The sequence below is a fragment of the Heterodontus francisci genome, chromosome 25, assembly GCF_036365525.1.
Source record: "Heterodontus francisci isolate sHetFra1 chromosome 25, sHetFra1.hap1, whole genome shotgun sequence".
Classification (NCBI taxonomy): Eukaryota; Metazoa; Chordata; class Chondrichthyes; order Heterodontiformes; family Heterodontidae; genus Heterodontus; species Heterodontus francisci.
The window spans coordinates 59202386-59217907 of NC_090395.1; the positions used below are offsets into that span (position 1 = coordinate 59202386).

At 40.3% G+C, this 15522-nt stretch overlaps 1 protein-coding gene across 1 annotated transcript; it reads right to left on the reverse strand.

The window, feature by feature from the left end:
• Positions 1–1088: 1088 nt before the first annotated feature.
• LOC137384027 (interleukin-20-like) lies at positions 1089–14697 on the reverse strand. Its single transcript, XM_068057591.1, has 7 exons — positions 14547–14697; positions 4377–4430; positions 2647–2819; positions 2478–2540; positions 1987–2139; positions 1713–1787; positions 1089–1172 (listed from the first exon to the last, which is right to left on the reverse strand). Exons 1-7 carry the CDS (start codon positions 14695–14697, stop codon positions 1089–1091), a joined length of 753 nt encoding a protein of 250 aa, XP_067913692.1.
• Between the last annotated feature and the right edge of the window lie 825 nt (positions 14698–15522).

The window sequence follows — 15522 nt, forward strand, 5'->3', positions numbered from 1 at the left end:
TCCCCCACCCACTTGACTATTCTGATGTATGCACTACTAAAGTCATGTAATAGATAAGTTCCATCTAAGTTAAGTACCCCAATTATCTATAACTAGCTTTAGCCAACTCTACAGTTAGTTAGATCGATTACAGTTGCGTTTAGTTTTGTTTATATATATATATATATATATATATATTCTTGCACAAGTAATCTGTTATGTATATTCAGTAGAATTCAGCCAGTCTTTGTTGCTAGTTTGTTCATTCTCTGTGCTTTCCCAGTAGCTCCCTGTACCATGATGTCTTTTAATTATACCAAGTTGTTAACCTATGATATTACACATTATCCTACAGCCTCTACCCCTACCTTACCCATTGCTGCTGAAACTCTAATCTATACTTTTTCAAACAATTAGATGGTATTTATTACTGTACTGTGCCTGCACACCAGCTAAATTGCACATCGTGAATTAATTGGTGGTGGTTTTCGCATTGATTGTAATATCCCTCCTTTAACTTACACACATAAAAACAGAGCTTTTATAACTTCATAGCACGTTATTTCAAAAGCCACAAAGAATAATATAGGAAGATTCAAAAACAATATGTTTATACTGATATCCATTGACCTCAATAAGCATAACGAACAATTACAGTACAACATGTACTTACTAACTCTCTTTTCATGTATAGACATGAAATACAGCATTTTAAAACCTGGTCTAACGAAATGACTGAAAAATGTCATCAGAAATTGAAATGCATTAAGTAATTATCCGTGTGATAACTATGCCATATTAAAAATTCAACAGGTTTATCTGATAATTGGAAGTACACAAATTTCTTCATGATATTCACTATTTAGAGGGCAAGCACTCAGCGTCACATCACTGTGTGTACTTTTGATAATATACCAAAACTCAGCATAAAGTGAAATATAAAAAAAAATAGCCTTAATGTTTTCAGGATGATGGGGTGTCAAAGACTTAAATATAAGCATTATTTGACAATTAATCATAAAAATTCAATTTTGTAGTGTTCTTTATCTAGGCATTTTTTGGTGTTCAGTATCTTCTGTTCCTCCATACTGTATGCTGTGAGGCAATGCTTAGCTCTGATGAGATCGATCCATCCATTCTATGAGAATATTTATTTCGCCAATGGCTTTAACAGCAGCGTCCTCTAGATTCAACTGAAAAAGGACAGAGATTTATTAAGTAATATGACACACAAACTCTTGATATCATAACAACTCAAGGGAGAGAACTTGTCTTTGTTTCCACCCATGATTTTCCCACTGGTGCTCTTTCTCCTTCAGTGGGGAAGACCCAGTAGTATTGGCCATGAATTTTCACTGTCCATGGATACTACCAGGCCCAGTGGTAACACTGTTGTAGATTCTTCAACAGGAGCTGTAGCCAGGTACTATAGGTTCTGACAGTTCTCCAACTTCCCAAAGAGGCTGTCCTCTTAGAGTGCAGTATTTTGTGTAGGCACTGAGAGGAGGGCAAGTCAAACACGAACATTGGGTTCTGTTTAAATTTCAACATCATTTAAGTCAAGGTCAGACCCGTGTCTGAGCTTTGTCCTGTGCTAAATTAACTTTTAAGGAATTATACAGGATGCGGTTTCACAGTCTATTTTGTTGCTTGAAGTGTTGCACGTAATCAGTGCTACTCTATGGGAAGGAAATATCCTCTTTGTTAATTAAATGAAAGAGATGTTAACGTACATTTTCAAAGGTACTTTGCATCTTCTTCATCTTAACCCTGGATTCTTCTCCACAATGGCACTTCATCTCTGCATGCTGCCCAATAAAGAAAGTCATTGTGAGAGGAAGGCATACATACAGTAATGTTTAATTTCAAGAATCATTCAGAACACAATAGTTAACAAAGAATGATGTTTCAACGTTTAAAAATAATCTTGAAACTAGGTTTAACATTGTCGCTATGTTCAATAAACAATTAAAAGCAAGTGAGAGATCTTCCGGCCTCGTCACTTACACATTGCCGTAGATCTCGCTTGATGCTGAGGAAGGAGTTGGCTAAGGTGTTGGTCCTCCTCTCAATAAGGGAGCTGGATGGGGTGTGATGTTTGAAGACAGTCTCCACATAGAATCTCAACATGTGGCGCAGAAAACAGCAGCTCTCCTCTGCCTGGAAATGAGAGCACGGACAGTCAGTGAGGGGAATGGGGGGAAACAGTTCGCCTTGTAGTTACGGCGCTCTCATTCTATAGGCTAGTATCTAATTGAGATATCAATTTAAATATGTGTTGTAGTTGCCTTAAGTAATTACTCGGTAATCCTGGCAAAATTAATAGCAGAAACCACAAAAGATGGGTTAATAAAATACGCAACACCAGTCTCCTACATAAATGGATGGAGAAAGTGAGTATTTTAATTAATGACATTATTAAAGCACACACTCGATTACAGGGATAACTTGAACGGCAGGTCCATTGGTGAAATAAGTGTAGCCGGAAGGCATTGTACCTGAATGCCATGAAATGTAGATTTGGTTAGGAGCCTCACGTCATCAGCTGTATCTTCCGCTTGCTGTGGAGAAAAGAAGATATATTAATACCTTTTCCAATATTTCGTAGCGGCGAATCACTCAGTAAAGGATCTGAACGGGGAGATGTTAGGTCAAATCTTTACTTACTATTGCCTGTCTGATATCTGAAAATGCCTGTTGAATTTCGGGCATGTTAACGGTTAGTGAGCATCGTCCAAAATGCAACCTCTTGGCTTGAGCAAGGATAGGCTGACAGGCGAAAAGAACAGCCAGGGAGAATAGAGCACCAAGACCTTTCATCGTTATAAGCAGCAAGAAACCTACAACATAACCAATAAGTAATCAAAAAGTTCTATGTTTGGATAGTAAAGAAAGCATGAGATGCAAAAACAGACTTTAACAAGAATGCTGTACAATGAATGTAAATAATTTGAAACAGGAGAAACCTCTTAGTGGGTTTGTTCAAAGTTTCATTTACACAACTGCCTTGATTATAAGTACTTTTATATCCGATATTTAATTAAAGTCTCTATTTGTCCTTATATCGTCCCGGATCGAATTGTCTAGTTTTATATATTAATTAGTATCAGTGAATATTAAGAGCTCATTAGTTAATGAACGAAACGCTTACAAAATTTGGAATAATTTCCCGTGTGAATGTTGAGTTTTAATATTAAAATTCGTTAATTTCTTGCATTGACAATGAATAATGAATGGATTATAATTGGGGAACGCAATCATGTGGCTTTACATCATTTTGCTTACACTCTGCAGGAACTGAGTGTTTCTACTTGTACAATAAAAAGTTGCAGCACGGAATTATGAAAAATGCTATTTATTTTTATTTATATAGCGTCTTTCATATTCTCCCTTTGCAACCAAAGGGCTACTTTTGGCGTTCTTATTAGGGCAAATTATTAACACTCCAAATAATTTCATATTTGTTTCCAATTTGAAGCCGTCGTACTGTCGATTTTCTTGCCCATTCTGGTTTTATTCCACTGAAGTATTTTATTTCGGTATATCCCACAATATGAACACACGACACACAATATTTAGCCGAAAATCGTAACTTGAAATTGCTTCTACTTTGAAATAATCCGATAGGAAGATCTGATCCGAATAGATTGGAGCTTACCTGAGTGCATTGGAGCGGGCTGTTCTCTCCCCTTGGTCAGGTGTGTTGATCTCTCCACGCTTTGTCTCCTTTAAATACATTTGCACAGCAGAGTAGGAAACTTTCCAGATCTTACACGCAAGTACAAACTTCCTCAGGCGGGAACATTTCATTTCCTCAGTAATTTGCATAATGTTACACTTGATTCCACCTGCCGTGATTTACCGATCGCGTGAAACTGAAATCACTATCTTGAATTTACAGCAACTCTTTTTTAAACATTTCACTTCCCTTTTAGCAGAAAAAAAATTCTCCGCCAAATATGTTACCATGGTTAAACAAATCAAATAGAAACTGGGAGGAGAGGCTTGAGCATCTTCTGCACAATTCCAACAATTTACACATATTTACAAAGTTACATAGGAAAATATGGGACTCGCAAAGATTTTGCATCTCGACTGGCTAATCCCGAAAGCATATCTTTCTCAATCACACATTCCCTAAAAAATCTGTAATATCTCCTTGCATTTTCTCTGCACCATCTCCATTCACTGGCTGCTTACTGAAGCTGCTCATTATGACCTCCTCCTTCCATGACAACATAGGGGTAAGGTCAGCTATGTTGGGGCAACATCGGAATATTTTGAAATCTGTGATGGGGGTCAAACAGGGTTGCATTCTGGCATCAACACACGTTGGCACGTTCTTCTCTGTTCTCATATTCCTTCAGTTCATCTACAAAAGGTGTCTTCTAACATACCTCCTCCTTCTTCTTCTTCTTCAGAACTGATGGAAAGATGTTCAGTCTTGCTCACTTGAGATCCAAGACAAAAGTATGCTAAGTCCTCATCAGAGAGTTGCTCTATGCTGATGATGCCACACTAGCATTCCATATCGTGGAACATGTTCAGCGGTAAGTGGACAGGCTCTCCCGCGCCTGTGAAGAGTTTGATTTGACCATCGACATCAGGAAGACAAATGTCATGGACCAGAACGTTGCCATACCACCATTAATCAGCATCAATGATGTGACAATGGAGTTTGTTGATAACTTCACATATCGAGGCTCCACAATCACCAGCAATTTGTTACTTGATGCTGAAATCGGCACGCACATTGCAAAAGCTGCAGCTGTTACGTCCAAGTTGAGTAAGAGAGTGTGGAACAACAGCAGCCTGACAGAGAACACCAAACTGAGAGTCCACTAAGCCTGTGTCCTCAGTGCACTCCTCTACAGTAGTGAGACAACTGATGCTAGGGAGAAAAGACTGAACAGTTTCCACCTTCTCTGTCTCAGACATATCCTCAGCATCTCTTGGTAGGACAAGGTCACCAACTCAGAGGTCCTGGGCATACTAATTCCATCAGCATATACTCATTACTAAGCCAACAACGTCTGTCAAGGTGCGGCCAGGTTCATCAGATGGATAATGGCTATAAACCCAAAGACTTTCTGTATGGTGAACTGGTCACTGGGTCATGACCTGCTGAACATCCATAATTCCACTACAAGGTTACCTTCAATTGAGATTTGAAGATGGCGGACATCGACTCAGACAACTGGGAGACAGTCACTGATGGCCTGGATTTCTGGAGGCTGACTGTTTGGAGGGGCTTTGGAAGAGGCAAGGAGGAACAGCAAACTCAGCTGGCTGAGAAGAGGGCTCAGAGAAAGCAGAGTCCAGTGAATCCAGCATCTTCTCAGCCCACTGCCTTCATCTACAGCAAGTGTGGCAGAGACTGCCATGTCAGAGTGGAGCTCCTGAGCCCCACTAGGCAATACTTAACACAGAGCTGACCACCATCAAAACCATCATCTCACGAGACGGAAGGCTGTCAGGAGGATTCTTTTCACTGCATCTGTGGTAGTTTGTTCTACACAATAATCCCTCTCAGCAAAAATAATTCACAGAAAATTCTGGAATGATGGATCTCACAGCAAGCAATGTTGATTGGACTTTTTACTGCACCTTTCAGATCGCACTATATTTGCCCCACAAATTGCTGGAACTGCAATTTAGCAACGGTGCAGTCATATCAATGTCGCATGTGGGGCCTCATGAACACCCTGACCAATGGTCTATCTCCTTAATGAATGAAACAAATGGATAGAGGAAGAAACAGAGTGAATGGTGGAGAAGGAAATAGGATAAATTATCATTAAATTAGAGACAGAAAAATAAATAAAGAGGGAAAAAGACAGCCGATTAAGAGAGAGAGGAAAGTGACAGAAAGTAAAAGTAGAGGAGTTTGAGCTACATTCAGATTTTTTTTGTCTATATATTTTGTATGCATTAAATTGAGTGAGGAAATGGAACATTTTTCCTTTCGTTTTCAATATCAAACATTCTCAAGGTAGTTATGAACATGGCCTGATATAAAGAGAAGCTCTACCCCATAAATTGAAACTAATTTCTCCCACACTAATCTTTGAGCCATGCATTCAACTCTGATCATCTTCTCAGGGCTAGAGAGGAACTCGGAGTGGGAGGGGAAAGATCCAGTTGTTGTGATCCACGTAGGTACCAACAGCATAGGTAGGACTGAGAAAGAGGTTCTGCTGAGGGAGTATGTGCAGCTCAGTTCTAAATTAAAAAGCAGGATCACTAGGTAATAATCTCTGAATTGCAATCTGAGCTATGAGCAAATTGACATAGGGTCAATAAGATCAGAGTTAAATGCGTGGCTCAAAGATTGGTGTGGGAGAAATGAGTTTCAATTTATGGGGCACTGGCACCAGTACTGGGGAAAGAGGGAGCTGTTCCATTGGGATGGACTTCACTTGAACTGTGCTGGGATAGGTGTCCTGATGAATCAAATAACCAGGGCTGTAGATAGGGCTTTAAACTAAATAGTGGGGTGGAGGGTTCAATGAGAAAAAATTTAGAAGGTAAAAGAGAAAAGGCAAGGGTATGTTGAGGGTAGTGATATGGGTAATGCTAACCAGAGTGTGACAGGGAGGGACAGAGCATGCAAACATAAGAGTGTACCAGCAAATAGGGTCAGAGTGGGGGGAAATGGTAAATAAACAAAATTAAAGGCTCTTTATTTAAATGCAGACTGCATTTGTAACAAGATGATGAATTGATGGCACAAGTAAAAATAAATGGGTATGATCTGACAGCCATTATGGAGCTGTAGTTGCAAGGTGACCAAGGCTGGGAACTGAATATTCATGGGTACTTAACCTTTTGGAAGGATAGGCAGAAAGGAAAAGGAAGTGGGTAGTTCCATCAATAAGGAATGAGATCAGTACAGTAGTGAGAAATGATCTCGGCTCAAAAGATCAAGATGTAGAATCCATTTTGGTGTAGAAATAACAAGAGAAAGAAGTCACTGGTGGGAACAGTCTATCGACCACCATAATAGTAGTTCACTATAGGACAGAGTGAATTTGGCCTAACCATCAGCCTCAAGAAAACGAACATCATGGGGCAGGATGTCAGAAATGCTCCATCCATCAATATTGGCGACCACGCTCTGGAAGTGGTTCAAGAGTTCACCTACCTAGGCTCAACTATCACCAGTAACCTGTCTCTAGATGCAGAAATCAACAAGCGCATGGGTAAGGCTTCCACTGCTATGTCCAGACTGGCCAAGAGAGTGTGGGAAAATGGCGCACTGACACGGAACACAAAAGTCCGAGTGTATCAGGCCTGTGTCCTCAGTACCTTGCTCTACGGCAGCGAGGCCTGGACAACGTATGCCAGCCAAGAGCGACGTCTCAATTCATTCCATCTTCGCTGCCTTCGGAGAATACTTGGCATCAGGTGGCAGGACTATATCTCCAACACAGAAGTCCTTGAAGCGGCCAACACCCCCAGCTTATACACACTACTGAGTCAGCGGCGCTTGAGATGGCTTGGCCATGTGAGCCGCATGGAAGATGGCAGGATCCCCAAAGACACATTGTACAGCGAGCTCGCCACTGGTATCAGACCCACCGGCCGTCCATGTCTCCGTTATAAAGACGTCTGCAAACGCGACATGAAATCGTGTGACATTGATCACAAGTCGTGGGAGTCAGTTGCCAGCATTCGCCAGAGCTGGCGGGCAGCCATAAAGACAGGGCTAAATTGTGGCGAGTCGAAGAGACTTAGTAGTTGGCAGGAAAAAAGACAGAGGCGCAAGGGGAGAGCCAACTGTGCAACAGCCCCAACAAACAAATTTCTCTGCAGCACCTGTGGAAGAGCCTGTCACTCCAGAATTGGCCTTTATAGCCACTCCAGGCGCTGCTTCACAAACCACTGACCACCTCCAGGCGCGTATCCATTGTCTCTCGAGATAAGGAGGCCCAAAAGAAAAGAAAAAAAAGAAATAGGACAGAGTATAAATTAAGAATAATGGGGCCGTGTCAGAAAACTACAGCAATAATAGTGGGTGACTTTAATCTTCATATAGATTGGACAAATAAAATTGGCAAAGGTAGAGTTGAGGATAAGTTCATAGAGTGTGTTTGGAACTGTTTCTTAGAACAGCATGTTGTGGAACAGGTTACTTTGGATCTGGTAATGTGTAATGAGACACGATTATTTACTGATCTCATAGTAAGGCATCCTCTAGGGAAGAATGATCAGAACATGAGAGAATTTCACATTCAATTTGAGAGTGAGAAACTTGGTCTGAAACTGGTGTCTTAAACTTAAATAAAGGCAATTACAAAGGTATGAAGGCAAAGTTGGTTAAAGTGGACTGGGAAAATAGATTAAAAGCTAAGATGGTGGTAAAGTAGTGGCAGACATTTAAAGAGATATTTTATAATTCTCAACAAAGATATGTTCCATGGAGAAAGAAAGACTCTATGAGAAGGATGAGCCATGTGTGGCTAACTGAGGAAGTTAAGAATGGTATCAAATTGAAAGAAAAAACATATGATGATTTGGAGATTAGTGGCAGGCCAGAAGATTGACAGCATTTTGGAAACCAGTAAAGGATGACTAAAAATAAGAGGGAGAAATTAGAATATGAGAGTATATTAGCAAGAAATACAAAAACAGACAGTAAAAGCTTCTACAAATTTGTAAAAAGGAAGAAAGTAGCTAAAATAAACATTGGTTGCTTAGTAGATGAGACTGGGAAATGGCAGAGACGTTGAACAAATATTTTGTATCTGTCTCCATAGCAGAAGACTCTAAAAGCATCCCAATTGTAGTAGAAAATCAGGGAGCAAAGGGCGGGAGAAATTAAAACAATCATTATCACTAGAGAAAAAGTACTAGGCAAGCTTATGAGACTAAAGGTTGACAAGTCCCCTGGATCTGATGCTCTGCATCCTAGGGTCCTAAAAAAAGTGGCTGCAGAAAAAGTGATTAAATTGGTTGTAATTTTCCAAAATTCCCTAGATTTTAGAAAGGTCACAGTGAATTGGAAATCTGCAAATGTAAATATAAGAAAGGATGGAGACAGAAAGCAGGAAACTATAGGCCAGTTAGCCTATCATCTGTCACAGGGAAAATGTTGGAATCCATTCTCAAGGAAGTAGTAGTAGGATATTTAGAAAATCACAATCAATTTGAATCAATTTGGTTTTATAAAAGAGAAATCATGTTTGACAAAATTATCGGAGTTCTTTGACAATGTATCGAGTAGGGTGGATAAAGGGGAACCAGTAGATATAGTGTATTTGGATTTCCAAAAGGCGTTCAATAAGGTGCCATATAAAAGGTTACTGCAGAAGATAAGAGCCATTGGTATTGGGGGTAATATATTAGCATGGATAGAGGATTGTCTAACTGATAGAAAACAGAGAGTTAGGGTAAATGGGGCATTTTCAGGTTGGCAAAATATAACTAGTGGAGTGCCACAGGGATCAGCGCTAGGGTTCAACTATTTATAATCTATATTAATGATTTGGATGAAGTGACCGAGTGTATTGTTGCCGAACTTGTTGACAATTCAAAGATATGTGGGAAAGTAAGGTGTGAGAAGTCTGCAAAGGGATGTAAATAGGTTAAGTGAGTGAGCAAAAATTTGGTAGTTGCAGTATACTGTGGGAAAATGTGAGGTTATCCACTTTAGTAGGAAGAATAGAAAAGCAAAATATTATTTAAACAGAGAGAAACTACAGAATGTTGCAGTACGGAGGGATATGGGTGTCTTTGTACATGAAACTGAAAATGTTAACATGCAGGTACAGCAAGTAGTTTGGAAGGCAAATAGAATGCTGGCCTTTATTGCAAGGAGGATGGCATATAAGTGTAGGGAAGTCTTGTTACAACTGTACAGGGCGTTGGTGAGACCACACCTAGAGCACTGTGTACAGTTTAGGTCTCCTTATTCATTGGAATTTAGAAGAATGAGAGGTGATCTTATGGACAGGTTGAGAGGATGTTTCCCCTCATGGGGGAATCTATAACAAGGGGCAGAGTTTCAGACTAAGGTATCACCCATTTAAGACAGAGATGAGAAGGAACTTATTTTCTCAGAGGGTCGTGAATCTTTGGAATTCTCTACTCCAGAGAGCTGTGAAGGCTGAGTCATTGAATATATTCAAGGCTGAGATAAACAGATTTTTGAACTGTAGGGGAGTCAAGGGTTATGGGAAAAAGGCAGGCAAGTGGAGTTGAGCCCAAGATCAGATCAGATTAGCCGTAATTCTTATGTTCTTATAGACAGATTTTTAATTAATAATGGGCTGAAGGGTTATGGAGAAGGGGCAGGAAAGTGGAGTTGAGGCCAAGATAAGATCAGCCATGATCGTATTGAATGGCGGGGCAGGCTCAAGGGGCTGAATTGCCTACTCCTGCTCCTAGTTCTTATGTTCTTTCTTGTGTTCCTATGAATGGCGGAGCAGGCTCAAGTGGCTATATGCTCTACTCTGCTCCTATTTCTTATGTTCCTATGTATTAATTCGCATTAACAGCATAAATCTAACAATTTCATGATATGCAATGAACTTCATTTCACATTTCAACATAAACAGCAATGGTGTAAGTAGAATAATTTTCTTATGAAGTTTGCAAATTTTTTAGCATTTTATTATGTTAAAAGCCTTATTCCTAACACAAAGTGCTTACTATACTAAATACTTTACCATCTCAGATGCCAGTTGAAAAGATGGTTCAAAATATATTTTGCGTGATTTCATTGGCGCCTGTTCTTCTGTTTGTTGTTGATTTTGGCTGACAGTTTTCATTCCTACTTTTGATTGGCACATTCCCTACCTATTTGTTTATGATATGTTGAAATTTTATAAACTTGAAATTTGAATCATTCAGTAGGGTTGATAGCTCTCCAGGATTGTTCTGGTATCTCCAGGAATTAAACATTAATCATCTGGACAATACTGCAAACAGGAGAAAAATCATAGGGACATTAAAAATTGGTATTTTTTCATTTTCTTTGTAAGTTTTTGTCTATTAGTGATAGATATATCGGGGATGGGGAAAAGACTGTTTGACTGCATGAGCTGGATGGAGGTCATGTGATGACACTTCCAGGAATATCCAAATCAAGTTGGTAACCCCATCAATCAGGTGTATGCGTGACCTAGCAAAATGTATTTGTACAATTGTGACACTGGAACTGTGATACTCCAGGTGTAACACCTGAAGTGTGATGGACAAATAATGAACTAGATTCAAAATGTTTATTGCAGAGTTACTGGACAATGCTATTACGATATCGAGCTTTCCCCCAATACTTGTTCTACTATTCACAGCTAGAGCGCAGTTTTTATTCGCAGAATGAATCATTGTGAAGTAAAATAAGTTATTCAACGGCATGTAAGCCCATGCTTAACAATTAACATCTAATGATGGTGCACCCTTTTACATAGAAACATAGAAAATAGGAGCAGGAGTAGGCCATTCGGCCCTTCGAGCCTATTCCGCCATTCATTATTATCATGGCTGATCATCCAACTCAGTAACCTGTTCCCGCTTTCGCCCCATATCCTTTGATCCCTTTAAACCCAAGAGCTATATCTAACTCCTTCTTGAAAACATACAATATCTTGGCCTCAACTGCTTTCTGTGGTAGTGAATTCCACAGGTTCACCACTCTGTGGGTGAAGAAATTTCTCCTCATCTCAGTCCTGAATGGTTTACCCTGTATCCTTAGACTATGACCCCTGGTTCTGGATTCCCCTACCATCGGGAACATCCTTCCTGCATCTACCCTGTCAAGTCCTGTTAGAATTTTATAGGTTTCTATGAGATCCCCCTCACTCTTCTGAACTCCAGCGAATATAATCCTAACCGACACAATCTCTCCTCCTATGTCAGTCCTGCCATCCCAGGAATCCGTCTGGTAAACCTTTGCTGCACTCCCTCTATAGTCAGAACATCCTTCCCCAGATAAGGAGACCAAAACTGCACACAATATTCCAGGTGTGGCCTTTCCAAGGCCCTGTATAATTGCAGCAAGACAACCCTGCTCCTGTACTCGAATCCTCTCGCTATGAATGCCAACATACCATTTGCCTTTTTTACGCCTGTTGGACCTGCATGCTTACCTTCAGCGACTGGTGTATGAGGACACCCAGGTCTCGTTGCATATTCCCCTCTCTCAGTTTATAGCCGTTAAAATAATAATCTGCCTTCCTGTTTTTGCTACCAAAGTAGATAACCTCACATTTATCCACATTATACTGCATCTGCCGTGCATTTGCCCACTCACTCAACTTGTCCAAATCACCCTGAAGCCTCTCTGCATCCTCTTCACAACTCACGCTCCCACCCAGTTTTGTACTGGAGAACATGTGGAATTCCCATTATATTCTGTATCACCTTTGACTCCATTAATGTTACTTCTGCCCCCTCCTTCATGTCAATCTTGCCCAAGACTGACAAATCTTTAAAATTCATTTTGGAACTTGAAAAAGGCTGAAATAAATATTTATCCTCATATGCAGTCACTTACCTTTAAATTCACAGATTCCCATTTCCCCCCATTAGGCTTGCATTCTGCACAAAGTCAAAACTACATTGACAATGATGGATAATTGTTCAAATGCTCTTGAAGCAGAAAACTGGGGACAGTAATTTCACAGTGCTGCCTGCTGCCTAGCTTTGCTGCAGGAATGTGGCACAAAAGCCTCAATTGTGCTGCTAATGGAAAATTGGCCCTTCTGATGTTGCTTCAGCCCCATATACACACAGTGCTTACCAAGCTTCACCTTCAAACCTGGTGCCCATTGAACCACCTGCTGCTTTAGTTAAACCAGCAACCAAAGAACTAATCTGATCCTATTAATATATACTGCTACTTAAATGTGTATAAAAAAGAACAAGTATCCATTTATATAGCACTGGGACATCCCAAAACGGTTCCTAGCCAATGAAATACTTTTGAAGTGTAGTTACATAGAACCACAGAAAAATTACGGCACAGAAAGAGGCCATTCACTCCATCGAGTCTACGCTGACTAAAAAACTAGCCGCCCAATCTAATCCCACCTTTCAACACCTGGTCCGTAGCCTTGCAGGTTACAGCACTTCAGGTGCATGTCCAAGTACCTTTTAAATGAATTGAGGGTTTCTGCCTCCAACACCGATCCAGGCAGTGAATTCCAGACACCCACCACCCTCTGGGGGAAAAAGTTTTTCTTCATGTCCCCTCTAATCCTTCTACTAATCACCTTAAATCTGTGCCTCCTGGTAATTGACATCTCCACTAGGGGAAACAGATCCTTTCTGTCTACTCTATCGAGGCCCCTCATAATTTTGTACACCTCAATTATGTCACCCCTCAGCCTCCTCTGTTCTAAGGAAAACAACCCCAGCCAATCTAATCTTCCCTCACAGCTGCAACTTTCAAGCCCTGGCAACATTCTCGTAAACCTGCTCTGTACTCTCTCCAGAGCAATTATGTCCTTCCTGTAATGTGGTGACCAGAAGTGTATGCAATACTCCATTATTGTCACTGTTGTAACCTAGGGAAATGTGACAACCAATTTGCACACAACAGCGTCCCAGAGTAAGAAAGAGATAAATGATTGGATTAATTTTTAGTTGAGGAACAAATGTTAGAAAGGACAAGTGTCTATTTGCAAGTGCCATGTGATCTATAATTTATCATGATTCAACCAAGCATATAAACTTCACACAATTCAACAAACACCTAAACAAAAGGATAATTCAAACTAGGAAAACTTAACATTAATGTCTGTGTGTATCAGATTTCCTTCTGCCTGCATAAATACAACTCTGATATCACAGATGCTGCTAAAGGAACATACTAAACGATACATTTTCTTAATATGTGCAAAAGTCTCATGCCACTTTCAATATATGCTGCAGCAAATGATACTGTACGTGATCTCCTGGAACTTGTTTGATTGTTTCAGGGGGTTGCAGGGGAATTTCTTAGGCTTTTCCTTCTAAATGGACCTAAAGTTTTGCATTTTTTTTTTTGCCTCTCCCAGGAGATTGCGTGGTGGGGGAGAGTGGTTGGGAGTCGTGGTGTGCAGAAGGTACACCATGAGAGTATAGGATAGTCTTGATGAGCCAGCTGGTCTTTTCCTGTCCTTCATTTTTGTATGTTCATAATACCTGCTGCATAACCTTGCTGGTGGAACATACATCAAACTATCTTGCTGAAAAACTCAAAATAGTTCCACCAAAAAAAAATCCCAGACAATAAAATTGTGGTAATTGCAGGCATATGCATTTGGTACAAAGAAATTCTTCAGTGTTGGCTTGTAGGGCCATCCACAAGTCTCTCTTGAGTACATACTCCCTGCCATAGTGTAACATGTATGCTGTGCATCTTATAAGAAATATATAGTGATATACTGTAACTGACAGTAATTCGAAAGATAAAAAGGAACATTCATTTTATGTGCATTTTTTGCTGTATTCTGTTGATGGAATACTTTATGTTTTGCGGTTTTCACTTCAGACATTATTTTCAGGTATAACATCATGGAAGCCTCCTGTAGAGAAGGCGTCACTTCAGTAGTCATTGATTTTCTCAACCATTTTCTCACCTCCGCCTTTGATGCCCCTGTCCCCAGCAAAGTCTTTACTATCTTCCATCCTGGTCGTCTGTCCTGGTATGACTCCCATCTTTGCTCCCTCAATTCCAAGTGTTGCAAACGTGAGTGTATCTGGCTTAGCGAGTACAACTGGCTTAGCCATCGGTCATCAGATCTGGCTAGATTACACCAAAATACTATCAGATTCTCATTCTCCTATACTTAAATCACCCATTACTCCAGGATCACCTGGCTTCTTTTCTCCACTAGCAACCATCTTCTTAAACCACTTTTCCCTGACCCCTCCAACCTCACCTCCAGCAAGAGTGAGGAGCTCAGCAACATCTTTGTCACCAATGACTGAGATTATTCGCTCAGGCTGCCTTTGTTGATTCCCCTGTTTGTCCTTATCCACCAATCAAACCTCCCCCACTCTACCTTCTGGCTTAACCTTGAATCAACATTTCCCAGTAGCTCCACAACCTCTTTGAGCTCATATCATTTATAAAACCCTCATCCATGCCTCCAGACTTGATTATTCATAGGCACCCTTGGCCAGCCTGCCACTCTCCACCTTCTAAACTTCAACTCATCCAAAATTCTGCTGCTCATATCCTATCTCACATCAAGCCCTGCTTTTACATCATCCCTATCCTCGTTGAACTACTTTGACTTGTAGGCCTGAGGCCCGCAGCCACTACCTTTTGTAGTTTTTGCATTTTACTTTTGCCTTGCTTTTGCTTTGCTTTTTTGAAAAAAAAACGTATTAAACCAGCAGTAAATTTTTAAAGGTTACTTTGTAGACATTGATTTAAAACTAAGTGTGATTGTACTCTGATAAGTCAAATAATTAATCAATTATGTAATCAATGGCAATCAATAGTACAAACTTGTTTTTCCCCAAGAACTTTTTCCTTTTGATGCTGGTCAGACCAGGCCATACTCAGCTGTTGTTTTGTCTAAACTACTGTTTTTCTCTTCTCGAAAA

What these genes read in the sequence shown, in the direction of transcription:
- LOC137384027 (XM_068057591.1), bottom strand. Translation starts at nt 14,697, where the DNA reads ATGGCTAAGCCAGTTGTACTCGCTAAGCCAGATACACTCACGTTTGCA. An exon ending in CAGGGGCATCAAAGGCGGAG is followed by an intron (nt 4,431 to 14,546) that starts GTGAGAAAATGG and finishes TTGGATCTCAAG; the next exon opens with TGAGCAAGACTGAACATCTT. An exon ending in CAGATATCAGACAGGCAATA is followed by an intron (nt 2,541 to 2,646) that starts GTAAGTAAAGAT and finishes TTTTCTCCACAG; the next exon opens with CAAGCGGAAGATACAGCTGA.